The 21545-nt window shown below is 43.9% G+C and overlaps 1 protein-coding gene across 4 annotated transcripts in view; it reads left to right on the top strand.

Annotated features, from left to right (window-relative positions):
• The window catches only part of LOC132817089 (protein TANC1-like), a 250421-nt gene that overhangs the window by 37951 nt on the left and 190925 nt on the right, over window positions 1-21545 (top strand). For 2 of the 4 annotated variants that reach the window (XM_060827218.1, XM_060827215.1), the window contains exon 2: window positions 18546-18660. In XM_060827218.1, the coding sequence (XP_060683201.1) occupies window positions 18549-18660 (112 nt within the window). In that variant the 5' untranslated portion in view covers window positions 18546-18548. Of the gene's footprint in view, window positions 1-18545; window positions 18661-18758; window positions 18788-21545 lie in introns of those variants that run through there. The other 2 variants (XM_060827216.1, XM_060827217.1) reach the window with 2 other exon arrangements.

Genomic DNA, 21545 nt, shown 5'->3' with positions numbered 1-21545 from the left:
GGTTTAGAATCAAAAGATCAAGTCTGATTAATCTCCCTGAACCTTTTGAGGAATTGTCGATCCAACTGCAATGTAGCTGAACTTTCAACAGGATTCGTCAAATTCTCATAAAAAGACTATCTTAAAGACAGATAAAAACCAAAAGAACCGTGGATGCTGTAAATCAGAGACAAATTGCTGGAAAAGCTCAGCATCTGTGGAGAGAAATCAGTGTTAATGTTTCAGGTCAAGTGAACCTTCCTCTGAACTCTGATTTCTCTCCACAGATGTTGCCAGACCTTTTCCAGCTGTTTCTGCTTTTGTCTGTCAGTTACAGCACCTGCAGTTCTTTTGGTTTTTGTCTTAATAAAGATGATGACTTGGATTCAAAATTAAGTGCATGAACACTTTTAATTGCATTTTCTTAGTCTGGACAATGTATTTAAAAACTCTGTGCCAGCATTCTCAATATTGCATTTATGAGTACTTGATCAGCATCTTGCAATAAGCTAATTCATTTGATTACATAATGCTTTTTAGAAACTATATTTCTTTATTCTTCCTGTTTTGAAAGCTACTTTTGTATTTTAATGAGTTGCATTAAAATGGACTAGCAGTCTAGCTTTTATTTAAGCAATTTAAACATTACTACATGCTATTACTGAAGCCTCCTTAAGAATAAAGAGAAAGTTAGTAATTAAAAATTACTATCAAGGTTGAAACAAATATCGATCAGACAAACACCTATAAGATAAGCCTGCTCCATTAAGTTCCATGGTATCTTGTTTGGACCTGTTGCTGGGGTTGGGGAGAGTAGGCTTGATGGGCTGAATGGCCGCCACCTGTTCCTGTGTTGTTTGGGTTCCTTTTTGCTGACATGTGGCTGTTATACTTGAAGTCAAATCTGGCAGCTAAGATGCCTGTTGTAGTTAAATAGTTGGTATTTTTTTCAGTACAGGTAAACCCAACAAGTCAGCCGTTTTTGGGAGAGGGAGGATTCCTGGTTTCTGGTTATGCAGGCACTGCATTTTGTTTTGGCTCTGGATTAGTGGTGCTGGAAGAGCACAGCAGGTCAGGCAGCATCTGAGGAGCTCAGGATGTGAGTTGTGCTCTTCCAGCACCACTAATCCAGAATCTGGTTTCCAGCACCTGCACTCATTGTTTTTACCTATTTTAATTTGGCTGTCCATTTACTTCATCCAGTGGGCTGTTAGCTGTTTTAAGATAAGATAAAAACACGACGTGCTGGAGAAACTCATTAGGTCAGGCAGCATATCTCTCTCTTCCTGTTCCTCTCTTATCCCTCTTCTCAAAGACAGAGAGAATGCTCAGGATGGTTTGAAATGTAATCTCTCTTTGTCAGTCTTCCTCTTTCGATGATAACTAGCTGACCTTCGCAGAAAGCGCCTTTCATTGTCTTTCATATACAGTGTTGGCATTCTGGAAACAGTCCTTCTCCCACCTGTGGTTCTTAGCTTTAGTTCTGGGCAATGCATAATGTATATTTTCACAATGAGTCATCAGTGAAAGGTTACCTCCTGGACAAAGTCTTTACATGTCTTGACATGTTTCTTTGTAATCCACTTTGAGCCTGTAGTTGTACACTCATGTTTTAAACTATATAAACATGACAGGAGCAAGTGCACACAGCAGTGTGTACCACAAGCAACATATCATAGTTTGATCATTTGAAGCATTGTTAATTTATGGAGTTAAAAATCTCACAACACCAGGTTATAGACCAACAGGTTTAATTGGAAGCACACTAGCTTTCGGAGCGACGCTCCTTCATCTGTTGATCACCCTCATCACCTGATGAAGGAGCGTCGCTCCGATAGCTAGTGTGCTTCCAATTAAACCTGTTGGACTATAACCTGGTGTTGTGTGATTTTTAACTTTGTACACCCCAGTCCAACACCGGCATCTCCAAATCATTAATTTATGGAGGAATGATTAACTTCTGAATTTTTTTAAAGTTCCAATTCAACTACAGGTCTAGTTTGTCTCATCTGAACTGTGGCACCTTCGACAATGTTGTGCTCTTTTTGATACTGTGCCAGTTATGCCATAGGATTTGAAGGTGTGACTCAACTAAGTTTGTTACCACCTGAACCAAGGTGACACTCCTGAATTTAACAGGTTTTATCAAAGCACCTCCAGGGGGAATGAAAATTCTACAGGGATATGATGTTTTGGAGCTGGGCCAGTTGATGAGCAGTAGCTAGTTGGGGAAAATAGAACAGAACTACTTTTGTGGCACCTCAACTAGCCTCATGTTGATTTGAGAAGCAGCAATGTTTGCACTATTTCTTGCCTAATATATAGAAATTCATATATATGATTGAATTTACCATTGATAGGTGATGCTCTTACAGATAATTCTTGCTTTCTCTTGGAAGGTTAGTTTGTGTGTAATAGCTTCTCATAAAATATGGAAATACTTGGGGAATTGTAATAAATGTTTTTCAGCTGAATTGATACATGTAGCTTCTCTTACTTCGTGTCATTTTGCTTTTACAGTGATTGCTTTGATATAATAAAGGCAAATGTTTAGGCTCCCAGGTCACTTGTATTCTCTGAAATTGTTCTATGGTAATTTGTTGAGTTTTGCAGATGGAGCTTTATTGTGCAAATGTTTTAGTGGAAATTGAAATTGAAAGGCAGCGTGCATATGTTCAGAAAACACAATTCTGTAATATGTTATTACGCGACAGTGGTGTGGATGTGTCATTCTCAACTGCAAACTGTTCTGTAAATAGTCGGTCTGCTTTTAAGAGAATTAACATTTAATTGTCTTGCTGTGTTAGATACAAATGCATTATTCTAAGAATTTGCATTTCTGCTATGTGACAGACTGCAGTGATTATCTGTGTCCAGGAAGCTAAGCCAGTTATGGCATCTGTTTTCTGTGCAGGATTTGCCATAGCTTTTCATCCAGATATTTTTCTTCTACTTATGCCTTTTTCTAATTGCTACCAAATGGCAATTTAGCTGCAACTTTACTTGATTGATGAGTTTCTCATGAACTTTAGAGCACTTCTCTGAAGAAATGGTGAATGTTTGTTGTTAATGTTACGTAAGAACTAGGCGCGAGCAGACCTTTTAAGCCTGCTTCGCTATTTAGTATGATCATGGCTGATCTCATCCCATCCTCAACTCCACTATTCTGCCAGCTCCCCACAATCCTTCAACCAATTACTAATTGAAAATTTATCTACCTATCTCCTTAAATTTAGTCCATGTGTTGGGATAGTGAATTCTACAGATTCACAACCCTTTGAGAGAAGTCATTTCTCATCTCTACTATAAATCTGCTATTCTATATTCTTAAAGAAAGACTCTGATCTCTCATTCTAGATTGTCCCATGTATGGAAACATCCCCTGTATGTCTATTTTGTCAGTCCCCATTAGCATCTAATATACCTCGGGTCTCATCTCTTTATTCTGTTCATAAGACAAACCCCTCTTCTCTGGAACTAATCTAGTAAACCTTCTCTCAACTGCCTCCAATTGTGGTGCAGGCTTGAAGGGCAGAATGGCCTACTCCTGCACCTATTGTCTATTGTCAATGTGACTACCTGTGTCCCCAAGGGGACCAAAATTGTACACAAGACATGAGATATGGTCTCACTAATGTCTTGTATAGTTGCAGTTGCGCTTCCTTACAGTCACACTCCATTGCTTAAAGTAATAAATGCCAATTGGGTACAAAATTGAAAGTAGGAGACAGAGGGTAGTGGTTGACGATTGTTTTTCGACTGGAAGTGTGTGACCAGAGGTGTGCCACAAGGATCTGTGCTGGATCCACTGCTTTTCATCATTTTGTATAAAATGATTTGCATGTGAATATAAGAGGTATAGTTATAAGTTTGCAGGTGACGCCAAATAACTGTTGCAGTGGACAGTGGATTATTATTTTGGAGTACAATGGGACTTTGTTCAGATGGGCCAATGGGCTGAGGAGTTAGAAACGAAAAGAATGCAACTGCTGGAATCCAAGTCAGACAAACAGGAGGCTAGAAGAATGCAGCTAGCCAGGCAGCATCATGTGGCAGAGAAGCCAACGTTTTGGGTGTAACCCTTCTTCAGGCCTTGGGGGTGGGTGGAAGAGGAGCTGCAGATAAAGTGGGTAGGGGAAGGTTTTGGGTGGGGAGGTGGGGGGTTGGATTGGTGAGGGAATGAGCTGAAAATGTGTTGCTGGTTAAAGCACAGCAGGTCAGGCAGCATCCAAGGAACAGGAAATTCGACGTTTCGGGCCAGAGCCCTTCATCAGGAATGAGGAGAGGGTGCCAGGCAGGCTAAGATAAAAGGTAGGGAGGAGAGACTTGGGGGAGGGGCGATGGAGATGTTATAGGTGGAAGGAGGTCAAGGTGAGGGTGATAGGCCGGAGTGGGGGGGGGGGGGGGGGGGGGGGGGCGCGGAGAGGTCAGGAAGAGGATTGCAGGTTAGGAGGGTGGTGCTGAATTCAAGGGAATCGACTGAGACAAGGTGGGGGGAGGGGAAATGAGGAAACTGGAGAAATCTGAGTTCATCCCTTGTGGTTGGAGGGTTCCCAGGTGGAAGATGAGGCGCTCTTCCTCCAACCGTCGTGTTGTTATGTTCTGGCGATGGAGGAGTCCAAGGACCTGCATGTCTTCGGTGGAGTGGGAGGGAGTGTTAAAGTGTTGAGCCACGGGGTGGTTGGGTTGGTTGGTCCGGGCGTCCCAGAGGTGTTCCCTGAAGTGTTCTGCAAGTAGGCGGCCCGTCTCCCCAATATAGAGGAGGCCACATCGGGTGCAGCGGATGCAATAGATGATGTGTGTGGAGGTGCAGGTGAATTTGTGGCGGATATGGAAGGATCCCTTGGGGCCTTGGAGAGAAGTAAGTGAGGAGGTGTGGGCGCAAGTTTTGCATTTCCTGCGGTTGCAGGGGAAGGTGCCGGGAGTGGAGATTGGGTTGGTGGGGGGTGTGGACCTGACGAGGGAGTCACGAAGGGAGTGGTCTTTGCTGAATGCTGATGGAGAGGGGAGGGAAATATATCCCTGGTGGTGGGGTCCGTTTGGAGTTGGCGGAAATGACGGTGGATGATACGCTGTATACGGAGGTTGGTGGGGTGGTAGGTGAGAACCAGTGGGGTTCTGTCTTGGTGGCGGTTGGAGGGGCGGGGCTCAAGGGTGGAGGAGCGGGAAGTGGAAGAGATGCGGTGGAGGGCATCGTCGATCACGTCTGGGGGGAATCTGCGGTCCTTGAAGAAGGAGGCCATCTGGGCTGTGCGGTATTGGAACTGGTCCTCCTGGGAGTAGATGCGGCGGAGACGAAGGAATCGGGAATATGGGATGGAGTTTTTACAGGGGGACGGGGTGGGAGGAGGCGTAGTCCAGGTAGCTGTGGGAGTCAGTCGGTTTATAGTAGATGTCTGTGTTGAGTCGGTCGACCGAGATAGAAATGGAAAGGTCTAGGAAGGGGAGGGAGGAGTCTTGAGACAGTCCAGGTGAATTTGAGGTCGGGATGGAAGATGTTGGTAAAGTTGATGAACTGTTCAACCTCCTCGAGGGAGCACGAGACAGCGTCAATACAGTCATCGATGTGGGGGGTGGTGCCAGTGGAGTTGCGGAAGATGGACTGTTCCACATATCCTACAAAGAGACAGGCATGGCTGGGGCCCATGCGGGTGCCCATAGCAACTCCTTTAGTTTGGAGGAAGTGGGAGGATTGGAAAGAGAAGTTATTCAGGGTGAGGACCAGTTCAGTCAGTACTTGGTGAGGGAATGGGTGAATACAGGTAGAGGATTCGACCTGGTTGGTCGATGGGAGGAGTTAATGTGGTTGGTAGCTGGAAGGAAGAGTCAGTCAGAGGAATATGAGGCCTTTTTTCTGTGGAGCATCAGAGGCTAATGGGTGACTATGTTGAGATTTATAAAATGGTGGGCGGTATGGGTAGGGTGAATAGGTCTTTTTCCTAACATGGAGGAGTCTAAAATTAGACAGCATTAGTTTAAGGTGAGAGAGGAAAGATTTAAAAGGAACCCAAGAAGAAATGTTTTTACACAGGGTGGTGGTGTGTGTGGAATGAGCTGCCAGCGGAAGTGGTGGAGGCATGTGAAATTACAACTTTTAAAAGGCAATTGGGGGACTTGGCAAGGTGGCAACGATTCTGTAGAACTGCTTTGGACAGCTCTGCCTAACAGCCAAGGCATACCGGTATATTTTTTTGCCAACCCCGGCCAACTTATATGGTGGAATTATTAGTTTCAAACCTTACAGAACACATTTGTTAATATTTGAGAGTGGGAAGGATGCCAAAGGGAAAAGGAGCGAGCAAACAGCAGCAGGGAGGACACTCCCCTGCAGTACCAGGCCATACCAGAGACAGCAGCATTAGCAGCCTCTCCTGATCACCACCCCCACCCCTGGACCTGACAGACTCACAGGATTTGGCTGCGGCGATGGAGAAACTTACCTTGAAAGTTGGCTGCGATTGAGGAGATCTGTGGGGAGATTCGTGCCCAGGTCCAACCTATCGCATCCATGCTGCAGAAGCATGAGTAGGAGATCCAGGGCCTCGGGGAGGAGGTGGAGGGTTGAACTAAGGCTTCCGAAGCTGCGATGGAGTCCTTATCCAGTCAGATCCAGGTGCTGGAGCAAGAGCTGTAGGCCTTGCAACACCATATTGAGGTTGGAGGATAAATCTCTGAATTGTCGGGCTCCCTGAAGGTGGGGAAGGTGAGCAGCCAGTCAGCTTCTTTGAAAGTTAGCTACCAAAGATTTTGGGCCTCCACTTTGATTCCAGCAGGCAACAGATTGAAAGGGCTTATCTGGTTACAGTGCACAGGTCCGGGCCAGTGCAGCGCCCCCCACCCCCCGGTCCTCATGCAGTTCCACTTATAAAAGGACAAGCAAAAAGTAATAGAAGCCTCCAAGTTACTGGGAAATGATCTGCAGGCACTATTATATAAGGGGTAAAAAATCATGTTTTTCCAGGATTTCTTGGCAGCTTTAATCGAAAGAGGAAGTCCTTCGATGGGGCATCCAGTACTCCATGAGGTACCCCACAGTGCTCTATTTCAGCCAAGAGGGCTCAGTTTATACATTTGACTCAGCGGATAAAGCTAAAAACTTTGTAGACACTTTAACATAGACGGACTGGCCTGAAGAATATGGTTAATGTTTGCCCTCTTTTCCATCTTTCCCTATGTTTTCCCTTTTTTTATTCCTTTCTCCCTAATAATTTATTTTTTTGGAAAAGGGAGAAAAAAAACTTGGATAAAGTTCCCTTTTTTATAACTGGATTTTATAACGGGAAATTCTGTGGATGTTCTTTGTTGTCTTTTTTTTGTTTGATCTGTTTCTCAAATCGGGGTGCCATGAAGCCAGAGATGGGTGGAGTGCTCATCCTGACTTTCTTTTTTCTGTTGATTGAAGGATCATCTCCTTGTTTTTTTCCCCTGGCCTAAGGCTGGAGCATAGTCTGGGTTTGAAGGAGCTGTGAAGAGGGGATGGGTAGGGTGAGTGCCCCCTTTGGGCAGTGGGAAGAATCTTCCACTCAAGGTTTTATAGTTGGTTTTCCTTGTAGCTTTTTGGTAGTAATAGTTGTTTATAGTTATGATAGAGTAGTTTTGTATACATAATTCTTCGACTCTGATCTTTATTTACTTGTGCTCAGCGCTTTGTAAGCAGGGTTCCCCTTCCGGTTCCCCCTCCCAGGGGTTCAAGGGTCTCTGAAAGGGAATATGGCTAAATGTCTTACTAAATGGTGCACTTGGAATAGGAAAGGAAGTCATTCGCATGTTAAAAGGAAAAAAGTGCTTTCTAGTCTTAAGAGGGAAAGGGTTGATATCGCTTTGTTGCAGGAAACCCAGCTTGATGATGGAGAACATCTGAAGTTACAACAGGGGAGGTATGACTGGGTTTTGTTTTCATCCTTTACTACTAAAAGAAGGGGAGTGGCAATACTTATCCAGAAAAAATTTCTGTCCATGTTATTAGACCAGGTGAAAGATGAGCAGGGACAGTTTGTGATACTTAAAGCCCTGATACATGGGACGGAATATGGCATTTTAAATTTCCTCCAGTGCATCCCCTCAAATTTTTGACTGGTGCTTTCTCTACGCTGAGTGCCTTTGGAACACGGCACATTATTATGTGGGGGCTTTAATTGTCTTTTGGATCCGATAGTGGAAGGATGCCTTGTAAACCCCCAACTATTTCTTTGCAGGCCAAGCAGGTGGCTGACTAATGCGAGGAGTTGGGGCTGGTGGATATTTGGAGATGTCTTCACCCTATTGGCAGGGACTTCACCTTTTATTTTCAAACCCACGTAAATGTCACGCGAGGATTGATCCCTTTCTGGCTCCCTCGGCCCTTCTGGATTGGATTTATGGGTTGTAAAATTGGGAACATAGCTATCTCTGATCATGTTGCTATATGAGACACAATCCTCAGGAACCTTCCCCTTCTTAAGAATTACGGAAATATTAGCTTCTCTCAAAGCTGGAGGTTAAGGCCAAGAGTGAGGGGCTAGGTTTGCGGCATTGGCGTTTGGACCCTTTTCTCCTTTAGGATTCCAAATTTGTGGAATATTTTTTGAAGGAGTTTCAGGAATTCTTGACTATCAACTCAGGCACAGCTAGTAGTCAGTCTGTGCTGTGGGACACTGCTAAGGCCTTTGCTAGGGGATTAGCTATTTCCTATTCGGCTAGCCGGAAATGACAGAAAGAGGAACAGTACCGAGGCGGCACGTTTTGTGCGGCCTTCGGCGACTAAGCTACTGCGGATCACGGCCCTCCGGGCTGCCTTGAATTCAATACTGACACAAAACACAGAAAGAACTTGCTTTTGCTAGACAAAGGCTGTTCGAATATGGGGAGAGGCCAGGGAAGTATTTAGCGTACCCGCTTAGGAAAAAGCGTGCACTTCAATCCATTACTACAATCAGAGACAGTGAAGCTAAAACGATTAATGATTACTCTGAATTGTATCGGTCTGAGGGTTGCGAAGACAGGAGGGCTAAAATGGAGACCTTTTTTAAGAACCTGGACCTCCCAGGGTAACCTTCGAACAGGCTTCTTTCCTTAATGCCCCCTTGACAGTTCAGGAAATACAGGAGGCAGCTAGGCAACTTCAAAGTGGGAAAGCGCCTGGCCCTTGATGGTCTCCCAGGTGAGTTTTATAAGAGTTTATAGGGATTCTGTCAGGGCCAACGTTGGAGATGTACAATCACTTCTATATGCATGAATGCCTACCACCATCTTTCAGAGAAGCTAATATTTTCTTAATTCTTAAGAAGGGGAAGGTTCCTGAGGAGTGTGCCTCATACAGACCCATCTCTCTATTAAATTCAGATTTCAAGATTGTCTAAGATTTTGGTGCTGAGATTGGAAATGGTGTTGCCCCATATTGTTAAAGAGGACCAGACAGGCTTTATAAGGGGCGTAGGTCCTCTAATAATATTAGAAGGTTGCTGAATATGGTCCAAGTTTGTCAGCAACAATCGATTCAGGGGTTGATGATTTCCTTAGATGCAGAGAAAGCGTTTGACCGGGTGGAATGGCTGTTTCTTTATGTCTTAGAACAGTTCGGATTGGGTGGAGTCTTTGCTAGGTGGGTGGAGGTTTTATATCGCCAACCTCTGGCCGCGGTCGTCACCAACAGGGTGAAGTCTGGGCATTTTAGGGTTGTAGGGTAGTTGGCAAGGCTGCTCCCTCTCACAGTAAAAAATGAGGTCTGCAGATGCTGGAGATCACAGCTGCAAATGTGTTGCTGGTCAAAGCACAGCAGGTTAGGCAGCATCTCAGGAATAGAGAATTCGACGTTTCGAGCATGAGCCCTTCATCAGGAATAAGAGAGAGAGAGCCAAGCAGGCTGAGATAAAAGGTAGGGAGGAGGGACTAGGGGGAGGGGCGATGGAGGTGGGATAGGTGGAAGGAGGTCAAGGCGAGGGTGATAGGCCGGAGTGGGGTGGGGGCGGAGAGGTCAGGAAGAGGATTGCAGGTTAGGAGGGCGGTGCTGAGTTGAGGGAACCGACTGAGACAAGGTGGGGGGAGGGGAAATGAGGAAGCTGGAGAAATCTGAATTCATACCTTGTGGTTGGAGGGTTCCCAGGCGGAAGATGAGGCGCTCCTCCTCCAGCCGTCGTGTAGTTGTGTTCTGCCGGTGGAGGAGTCCAAGGACCTGCATGTCCTCGGTGGAGTGGGAGGGGGAGTTAAAGTGTTGAGCCACGGGGTGATTGGGTTGGTTGGTTCGGGCGGCCCAGAGGTGTTCTCTGAAGCGTTCCGCAAGTAAGCGGCCTGTCTCACCAATATAGAGGAGGCCACATCGGGTGCAGCGGATGCAATAGATGATGTGTGTGGAGGTACAGGTGAACTTGTGGCGGATATGGAAGGATCCCTTGGGGCCTTGGAGGGAAGTGAGTGTGGAGGTGTGGGCGCAAGTTTTACATTTCCTGCGGTTGCAGGGGAAGGTGCCGGGGGTGGAGGTTGGGTTGGTGGGGGGTGTGGATCTGACAAGGGAGTCACGAAGGGAGTGGTCCTTGCGGAACGCTGATAGGGGAGGGGAGGGAAATATATCCTTGGTGGTGGGGTCCGTTTGGAGGTGGCGGAAATGGCGGCGGATAATACGTTGTATGCGCAGGTTGGTGGGGTGGTAACAGTCCATCTTCCGCAACTACACTGGCACCACCCCCCACCTTTTCCTCCGCTACATCGATGACTGTATCGGCGCTGCCTCGTGCTCCCACGAGGAGGTTGAACAGTTCATCAACTTTACTAACACCTTCCATCCCGACCTGAAATTCACCTGGACTGTCTCAGACTCCTCCCTCCCCTTCCTAGACCTTTCCATTTCTATCTCGGGCGACCGACTCAACACAGACATCTATTATAAACCGACTGACTCCCACAGCTACCTGGACTACACCTCCTCCCACCCTGCCCCCTGTAAAAACGCCATCCCATATTCCCAATTCCTTCGTCTCCGCCGCATCTGCTCCCAGGAGGACCAATTCCAACACCGCACAACCCAGATGGCCTCCTCTTCAAGGACCGCAGATTCCCCCCAGACGTGATCGACGATGCCCTCCACCGCATCTCCTCCACTTCCCGCTCCTCCGCCCTTGAGCCCCGCTCCTCCAACCGCCACCAAGACAGAACCCCACTGGTTCTCACCTACCACCCCACCAACCTGCGCATACAACGTATTATCCGCCGCCATTTCCGCCACCTCCAAACGGACCCCACCACCAAGGATATATTTCCCTCCCCTCCCCTATCAGCGTTCCGCAAGGACCACTCCCTTCGTGACTCCCTTGTCAGATCCACACCCCCCACCAACCCAACCTCCACCCCCGGCACCTTCCCCTGCAACCGCAGGAAATGTAAAACTTGCGCCCACACCTCCACACTCACTTCCCTCCAAGGCCCCAAGGGATCCTTCCATATCCGCCACAAGTTCACCTGTACCTCCACACACATCATCTATTGCATCCGCTGCACCCGATGTGGCCTCCTCTATATTGGTGAGACAGGCCGCTTACTTGCGGAACGCTTCAGAGAACACCTCTGGGCCGCCCGAACCAACCAACCCAATCACCCCGTGGCTCAACACTTTAACTCCCCCTCCCACTCCACCGAGGACATGCAGGTCCTTGGACTCCTCCACCGGCAGAACACAACTACACGACGGCTGGAGGAGGAGCGCCTCATCTTCCGCCTGGGAACCCTCCAACCACAAGGTATGAATTCAGATTTCTCCAGCTTCCTCATTTCCCCTCCCCCCACCTTGTCTCAGTCGGTTCCCTCAACTCAGCACCGCCCTCCTAACCTGCAATCCTCTTCCTGACCTCTCCGCCCCCACCCCACTCCGGCCTATCACCCTCGCCTTGACCTCCTTCCACCTATCCCACCTCCATCGCCCCTCCCCCTAGTCCCTCCTCCCTACCTTTTATCTCAGCCTGCTTGGCTCTCTCTCTCTTATTCCTGATGAAGGGCTCATGCTCGAAACGTCGAATTCTCTATTCCTGAGATGCTGCCTAACCTGCTGTGCTTTGACCAGCAACACATTTGCAGCTTGCTCCCTCTCACCATTGTTGTTTACGTTAGTGATAGAGGCGTTGGCAGAGGGCATTTGTCAGAACGTCCACATAATTGCTCCGGAAGTGAGATTGAGGGCGCACACGATTACACTGTATGTGGATGATGTCCTTCTGTTTTTATTGAACCCGATGGCATCTGTACCCCATTTGATACAATGTACCAATTCATTTAGGGTTATTTCAGGATATAAGATTAATTTTTCAAACTCAGAGGCTATGACAGAAGTGCCAGAAGTTGAAGGTGGCCCTAAGTTGTCACAGGCAGGGTTCCGATACCTAGGCATTTTTATTACCCCCAAGTTTGATCTGTTATTCCAGACTAACTTTGTTCACTTGCTCAACAATATTAAGCGAGATCTCTAGAGATGGGAGGCTCTTCCAATTTCATGGCTGGGCCGAATATCTCCCATTCAGATGAATGTTCTTCCTCATTTGCTTTATCCTATGCATAAGCTCCCTATGATGTTTCCCAGGTCAACGCTGCGGAAGCTAATGGGATGGTTTGGTTCCTTTGTCTGGCATCGTGGATGGCCCCTCATCAAACTCACTAAATTGCACTTGCCTCAAGGAGGGGGAGGAGTTGATTTCCCAGACATCAGGAGGTATCACTTGAGTTCCCCGCTGTCCTTTGTCTGTAGTTGGGTAGGTAATGATCTGAACTCAATATGATTAGATATTAAGGCCTCCCAGGCAAAGTGCCCTCTTATTAACCCGTTGTTCGTGAATAAGATGATGACAGTTATGGACCACTCCAGGACTCCATTTCCATTAGTGCAATCAAGGCATGGAGGGTGTTGGGTCAGAGTGAGGGTTGCTTATCCAAGACTTCACCACTTAATGCCTATAGTTGATATGCCAGGGTTCTGACCAGAGATGATGGACTCAGGGTTTAAACTATGGGCAGCTGGAGGAGTTTTTAGTTTGGGAGACTTGTTTAAGGAGGAGGTTATAAGATGTCTTTTGAGCAACTGAGCTGCAAATACGGGTTGCCCAGCAGAGATCTTTTCCGTTTTTTTCAGGTTAGGGATTTCATCCTGAAGAAGATTATGCTTCTCACTAAGCCCTAGAAGCCCGATACAGCGAGGTTGTTGCTACTTTCCACAAGCACCCTTTTGGTTAGTGCCCTTTATTGCCTGATGGGTGGCAGGGCCTGGCAGGATGTTAACTGTTTATGTGAGGTCTGGGAGCAAGAGCTAGGAGTGGAAATCTCTTCTGTAACATGGGACAACATATGGGAGAACGCTCGAAAGATCTCAATCTGTAATAGGGCGTGCGCTATGCAGTTAAAAGTTCTGCACAGGATTCATCTGGCGCCGGACCGTCTGGTGAAGTTTAAAAAAGGGGCATTTTCAGTGTGCCCCAAGTGTAAAATAAGTAAAATTGCTTCTGGACAAGGCACAGGCTCCATGCTTATTGGAGCATAGTGGCAGGAGAGATAGGGAGGGTATTGAGAAGTCAAAGTAGACCCGATATCTCTCTCCTTAGGTCTACCGAATTTGCCATCTTTAGACAGGTATGGGAAGAAACTATTTAATATTGCATACTGTCATGGAAGAATATTCTGATGAATTGGGTGTTTGAGAACCTGCAGAGCTTGCTGGAATGGCAGAAATTAATTATGGAGCACATTCTATAAGACCATAAGACATAGGAGTGGAAGTAAGGACATTCGGCCCATCGAGTCCACTCCGCCATTCAATCATGGCTGATGGGCATTTCAACTCCACTTACCAACGTTCTCCCCGTAGCCTTTAATTCCTCGAGACAACAAGAATCTATCAATCTTGGCCTTGAAGACATTTAGCGTCCCGGCCTCCACTGCACTCTGTGGCAATGAATTCCACAGGCCCACCACCCTCTGGCTGAAGAAATGTCTCCGCATTTCTGTTCTGAAGGTCCCTTGGATCTTTTTACAAACATGGTGCACCACACAACAGACCATTTTTATAAGACATGGCAGCCCTACTTGAGTTATTTGGATATAGATTTTTCAGCTATCTTAACTAGGAGGGGTGGTGTGGACTTGCTGGGCCAAAGTCCCTGTTTTCATACTCTAGAGGATCTAATTTAATCTAAAATCTAATCTGGGGCATTTGTTTAACCAGGACAGTTAGGTTTGTCGAGCCCTCGGCCCTGGAGGGGGTCTCCTGAATTAATATGGGTATATGTACAATGCTCCCGTTGCTTTGGGAGCTTTGTGCCGAGTGTGGCTGTTCTGTATTCTGTGTTTTTTTTTTGTTTTTTTTTAATTTATTAGTTATTTACTTATTTATTTATTGGTGTTGCTTTGCACGGTGTTAGGATTTGTTTTGTATTGTTGAGTAGGTTAGTAGTTAGTAGACAGTAGTTGTATTGTAATTTGTATTTTCTTTTTATTACTGATTTTTTTTCAATAATTTTATATTTTTGTAAAGTTTAAAAAAAAATTTGCTGATATATTTATTTTAAAAAAGGCAATTGGATAGGTCTATGAATGGGAAGGATTTAGAGGGATATGGGCCAAGTGCTGGCAAATGGAACTAGGTCAGATTGGGATGTCTATTTGGTGTGGATGAGTTGTACCTGATCGTCTGTTTTTGTGCTGTATGATTCTATAAAATTCCATTTGCCTTCCTTTATTACCTGCTGTACCTGCATGCAAGTGATTAATGCATGAAGACCCTTCCTCATTCAACCTGAAATGTTAACTTTGATTTCTCTCCATAGATGCTGCCAGACCTGCTGAGCTTTTCTAGCAATTTCTGATTTTGTTTCTGATTTACAGTATCCGCTTTTTATTTAAAACCCCTGAAACTCCTGTTCACAGAGGAACCTTGGTTATCCAAACGAGATGGCCGGGCATTATTTCGTTCTGATAACTGATTATTTGGATAATTGATTTTACCTTAAACAAGAGGAGCCATGCTGATATAATGCTGTGGTCTACTGGAGAATTTGTTTAAATCTATACTTTTAATGTATTGAGCGCAAGAGGATACAGATTTCATATGATGAACAAATTAAAGCAATGATAACACGAGAAAACTTTTTTAAAAAATGCAGCAGTAGTTAAGCATTTGATAAGGATTCGTGAAGACCACATTAAAAAGTCCCGAACAACTGCTACAATCATGAACATTTGTCTTGTTTCCGGGAACTCAGTCTCGCAATAGAAAGACGAAAGTACTGCCTTGTGCGTGCATTTACTTTCTCAGCCATTTATTTCATGAATGGCCTGGTAAAGCGACGGGAATACTGTGAAATACTTACTTTTGCAAATACATTTACCTCTTTGTAACAACCCTTGGCTAAAAAAAAATCCGGTCGCTGATGCTTGAACTGCTTGGTGTTTTTTTTTGTTTTTGCATGTTCTTTCATTCAGATAATTCAAATACACTTACCTCTTTGTAACTTTTCTAACAGAGCCTTGAAATCTTTTTCGGATAATCGAGGTTCCTCTGTATATCTGTTAGCCAGGACTCTTTGATTGGACCAAGTTAAGTGCCCCATATTCTGAGATCCACCTGACTGACCAGTTGTTATCTTTATCCTCTCATTTTCCCTTCTCAAGGCAGTTGAACTTTGGCAACCATCATGGTTAAATTTTACAGGCTTTTCAATGCATCTCATTTCCCATATAGGTGTCTGCACTGGGCTTTGTTTTAACCTCACAAATTGGTTTAGTTTCAGATATGGCAGACACACGTGGTTATCTGTTTTAACATATTATTGTTCAAAACTGTGTTAACTTATTCTGAGAAAGCAAAATACAGTTAAGATTTCACATGCTTGTGACAATAGTCCAACATTATTGCTGTAATGAGTCTTGCAAATTAATAAAATGCAATATCCACGTTTAACTATTTTTGTTTGATTCTCTATCTTTCAACTAAGATGTGACTCATCAGAATAAAAGAGATATTCAGTTCAAGAAAGGAAAGGAAGATATGCAAACAACTTGCTGTATAGAGTTTACAGCTGCTTTATCTCTTGTGTGTCCTCCCACGAGCAATAGTGACAGCTGAGCCTTGCTCAGACATCAAGTTCTCAATCTAGTGGAACACCCTCCTGCCCTTGAAGCCACTATCTTTTGTGACAAATGAGAGTGGGATAATAATGTGACCTGTGGAAATTCTTTGAAAATATGGGACATAGCTTGGTGTGTATGATGGGGAGAAGAATTGGTAAGTGTGGCAAGAGGGTTAAATTAGCTGCAAAGCCAATAACCAGTCTTGAGATTGTGAATGCACTGCTCACAGATCAGGAGTTTGGATTTATAGATGATTCCACATTACCTGATCCCTCATAATATGTTCTGTACCTCTTTTTTTCAAAATGCATCTCCCTTTAAGGGCTGGAGATAACTTGCCAACTGGAACTGTTTAAAGCTGTATGAGGAGTACAGCTGCCATTAGTAGTTTACCTTTGTACTCAAGTGAGACCTGATCGTAGAACTTGATGAAACATCATGCCACCACCAAATACTGAGTGGATACTTCACCTACAATTGCCTAACATGCTATTTATGAAAATTGTGCCAGTAATCTATAATTTTCTTGCGTTCATCAAAGTGAAGAATATTAATGGAAGGCAATCATTTATGGCATGGAAGGATGCCATTTGGCTCATTGAATGATCTTGTTTCAGTTACTTGGTATGCAAATCCTGTTCTGCCAGATGAAATGTAGCATGATGTGATACAGTACAAAATTTCATTGTGTTTCAGCCTCCTGTTCAGATTACCCTTTCTGCAGTAAGGGTGACACTTGTACATTTTTACTTTTCAAATGTTAGCATTCTGTGGCTTCTCAATGAGATTGCACATTAATGACGTAAAGACAAACTAATGATGCAGATCTGTACCCAGACAAATCAGGGTTTAGATCCAAGAATTCAGTTAGCAATTGTTTGTTCTCTAAGTTATTAAGGTTTCCGATCACTTATCAGCCTACATTTCTAGCAAATTAATGGTGCAAATTATATTCAACATGAAAAATGGAGAATAAAGTTTTGTGGTGGTGCATATTTCTAACAAGTCAATAGCTTTTGAGCTTGTACAGAGGATTCTTTGAAATCTGTTGACTTTTTGGGCTTGCACCCTTTTTTAATGATGTTAGGTGAGAGTGTTTGTTGAGCTTAGAACAGGAACTCTTGCAAATCTTAATTCAAGCGAATATTCTATTGCTAGAAGTAATTAACTAACTCTTGAAATTAAAACTGATGAATACAAATCCCAGTTGCAAGATTAGATCATCCGTGACCAGTTACATTGTTAATTAGATCGTAAATAAACCCTGTACACTGCAGAGACTTCAACCACAGTAAGTTTGTTACAATGACTAGCTTTTTTGGGATGGAAAATAAAATGCCCATAATCAGTTACGAGCACACAAATAAGGAGCATAATTAGACCACTTGCCTCTCTTGAGTCTGCTCGACCATTCAAGAAGATCATGGCTGATTTGATTTTCATCTCCACTCCACATTCCTGCGTACCCCTGATGGTCTTTTATCCCTTCGGTAATCAAGAACCTATTTGTCTCTGCCCTAAAAATATTTAACTATTCTGAATCCAATGCTTTTGAGGAAGAGAATTCCATAAGACCCTCGACCCTCAAGTTCGTTTTCCTCATCTCTCTAAAATGGGTGACCCCTTATTTTGAAACCATAATTCCTCATTCTAGATTTTCCCACAAGAGGAAACCATCCTTTCCACATCCTCTCAATCAAGTCCCCTCAGAATCTTGTGTGCCTAGTCTTTCCTCATGAGGCAATCCACTCATTCCGGGTAATGGAACATACACCAAATAGACAGACTTTCTAGATGCTGCTTTTGACTGTCAATCTTAATCACTCTGTTGACAGATCTAATGAACTTGATTGTTGTGTGTTTATGAACTTGTTACATGTTTGTGATGACTTGTAACATTTCCAAATTCACCTGACCTACCAAAGGGCTCATTACCTCCCGAAAAGGTACCCCACTGGTAATTCAATGGATCCACAAAATTCTGATAGGCTGTTACTAAGCTATCTGCACATGTTAAGGTGCACTCTTCCAAAATATACTTCAGGTAAAGCAGCTGATGACTTAAAGGCTAATTGCGTCAGTAAATGTGTGTTAGAGTCAGATGAACTTTCCCTGTTCCCATAACAGTGAAAATAGGGAGTATCATTTCAGGGCAAGACTTATGATTTTTGGGCTGTTCCACTATTCTTGCCAATGTGGAAACGCTTCCCATCATAGTGAAATCTGGACTCGCCGATGCAATTTTTGCTGAAGCTGTAGCTAAATACTTAAAATTCAAGTTTATTTATCAGTGTAAATAATACTGTAGATTGATCTTAATGATGGTGAAACAATTTAATCACTTTGTGAACAAAGATGATTACTTTAAATGGATATTTCTCAAATAGATTAACTTGGTTAAAATGAAGTTTATATTTGTTCATGGTGATATTACTGTTTCCAGAAGGTACTGAAAAATCTGGCAATATCAAATTGTGATTCTTGTACAGGTAATGTCTCCTCTACTATTGCAGACTAACGAGGGAGTTGTGAAAACGTGTGCAATGTTCAAAGCTGTTCTGAAGAAAAGTCGTGAAGGTGGAAGAGGGAGCAAGAAAGAGATTGGTATGTAGGGGAATATATTTTAATTAGGAATGCACACTTAATTACTAGAACTCACCTGATTTTTCTCTTTTTTTTTATGTTTATCATTTTTGGGTTGGAGCTGTGAACTGTGACCTGAGAGCTGAAGGTGAGCTTTGAATTGTGAACAGCAGCTTGTTTTCTTCAACAAATTTTTTTTTGAGGCTAGGCCTGGAGGTGATTGCTGGTTGACTGTTGAAAAGAGTGCTATATAGACAGTTTGACTCCAGAGAAGCATTATATTCAAGCAGATGGAAGATATTTGAATGGTAACAATAGTCTCTTATAGAGACACTCAAGTCTAATAAGTAGAAACCAGAACTTGACCTTACTTTTGAACTCCGTTGAGGTCAGAAGCATTGTGACTGCAAAAGCTACAGCATGGAGGTTAGATTACTCCCCGGTTGACCCTTCATTATCAACTTATTAAAAGTTCAAAGCATGGAATCTCCATTATAAGAATTAAATGAATATTCTTATGAGCATCCTGCAAACTATCTGCATGCTCTGGTGTCTTCAGAAAGAGCCTCAGATGCAATCCCATATATCATGGGGTAAGCTTATGTGAACTGACCAGTTGCATCTCCATTTATTTGTTCCTTTTGTAGACGTGATCTATATGGACGTCAGTAATGCATTTGAAGGGTTCCCCATGGGAGACTGGTTAGCAAGGTAGATCTCATGGCATACAGGGAGAACTAGCTATTTGTATACAGAACTGGCTGAAAGGTGGAAGACAGAGGATGATAGTGGAGGGTTGTTTTTCAGACTGGAGGCCTGTGACCAGTGGAGTGCCACAAGGATCAGTGCTGGGTCCACTACTTTTCATCATATATATATATAAATGATTTGGATGTGAGCATAAGAGATATGGTGAGTAAGTTTGCAGATGACACCAACATTGGAGGTGTAGTGGACAGCGAAGAAGGTTACCTCAGATTACAAATGGGATTTTGATCAGATGGGCCAGTGGGCTGAGGATTGGCAGATGGAGTTTAATTAAGATAAATGTGAGGTGCTTCATTTTGGGAAAGCAAATCTTAGCAAGACTTATACACTTAATGGTAAGGTCCTAGAGAGTGTTGCTGAACAACAAGACCTTGGAGTGCAGGTTCATAGCTCCTTGAAAGTAGAGTTGTAGGTAGACAGGATAGTGAAGGCGGCATTTGGTATGCTTTCCTTTATTGGTCAGAATATTGAGTACAGGAGTTGGGAGGTCATGTTGCGGCTGTACAGGACACTGTTGGAATATCACGTGCAATTCTGGTCTCTTTCCTATCGGAAAGGTGTTGTGAAACTTGAAAGGGTTCAGAAAACATTTACAAGGATGTTGCCAGGGTTGGAGGATTTGAGCTATGGGGAGAGGTTGAATAGGCTAGGACTGTTAGATTAGATTTCCTACAGTGTGGAAACGGGCCCTTCGGCCCAACCAGTCCACACTGACCCTCCGAAGAGTAACCCACCCAGACCCAATATAGTTTTCCCTGGAATGTCGGCAGCTGAGGGGTGACCTTACAGAGGTTTATAAAATCATGAGGGAGATGGATAGGATAAATAGACAAAGTCTTTTCCCTGGGGATGGGGGTGTAGCGGGTTGGGGTGGTGGGTGGGGTTGGGAGGGAAGTCCAGAACTAGAGGATATTGGTTTAGGATGAGAAGGGAAAGATATAAAAGAGACCTACGGGGCTGCTTTTTTCACGCAGAGGGTGGTATGTGAGTGGAATGAGCTGCCAGAGGAAGTGGTGGAGGCTGGTACAATTGCAACATTTAAGAGGCATTTGGATGGGTATATGAATAGGAGGGGTTTGGAGGGACATGGGCCGGGTGCTGGCAGGTGGGACCAGATTGGGTTGGGATATCTGGTCGCCATGGACAAGTTAGACCGAAGGGTCTATTACCCTGCTGTACATCTATTGGTTATTCAAAAAATCTGGATGGTGCCATTGTGGTTAATTTTATTGAGCATTGAGCATTTTAGTTTTACAGGGTTAGGCTGTTTGGGTTTGCTTGCCTTTCTCCATGTTATAACATAATGGTTTAAGTAGAAAATGGGAGGAAGTGAAACTATTTTAAAACATAGTTCCGGTTTAAGTTTTCTGATAGAAGTTTACAAAATTATGAGGCATGCATAGAGTGGTGAGTAGAAGTTTTTTTTCCCACAGTAGTAATGTTAATTACTAGGAAACAAAGGGTTAAAGTAAATGGGGAAAAATTTAGGGGAGGTGTGAGAGAGGCAAGTTTTTTTTAAAACACAGGGCAGAAAGTACTTGCCAGTGGAGTTGGATACAATAAGTGTTCAGGAGGTATCTTGAAAGATATATGAAAAGACACAATGGACGAATGTGAACCATATGAAGGCAAAATGATTTAATTTAGAAAGCGCATCATGTATCACTGTGGCCTTGGTGTGCCAAAGTTTGTTTCTGTGCTGGACTGTTATTTGTTTAAATACGCTGCCAAGTAGAAAATTAATTTCAAAACTAATGCATAATATTACATTCTATAGTATCCACCGTTCTTTATTTGTTTCTCTTCTCCCAATATAGTCCCCTATGCACACTTTTTAATCTCTATTTTGAAGATTTCCCCTTTTCCTCAATGTTATTTGACCTATTTATAAGCTCGACTGATTTCAAGAAGATTTTTGATAACATCTATTGGCATTTCACTTTGGTCCAGCATAAGGTTAGTACAACATCCTCGAGTACCATATCAATATGTTCAATCCCTTATTCTGCAACTTCTACATCAAGACACACAGCCTCCTTCAACACGAACACATGATATGGAAAGATTTCGTAATATTCCCTATTCCTTTTCTTTAGGTTAGTAATTTTTGTCATGAAAAAGGTGATGGTATTTGGAAA

The sequence above is a fragment of the Hemiscyllium ocellatum genome, chromosome 7 (assembly GCF_020745735.1).
Source record: "Hemiscyllium ocellatum isolate sHemOce1 chromosome 7, sHemOce1.pat.X.cur, whole genome shotgun sequence".
Lineage (NCBI taxonomy): Eukaryota > Metazoa > Chordata > Chondrichthyes > Orectolobiformes > Hemiscylliidae > Hemiscyllium > Hemiscyllium ocellatum.
The sequence above is the reverse complement of the archived record's forward strand: the minus strand, read 5'-3'. Positions and strand labels throughout refer to the sequence as shown.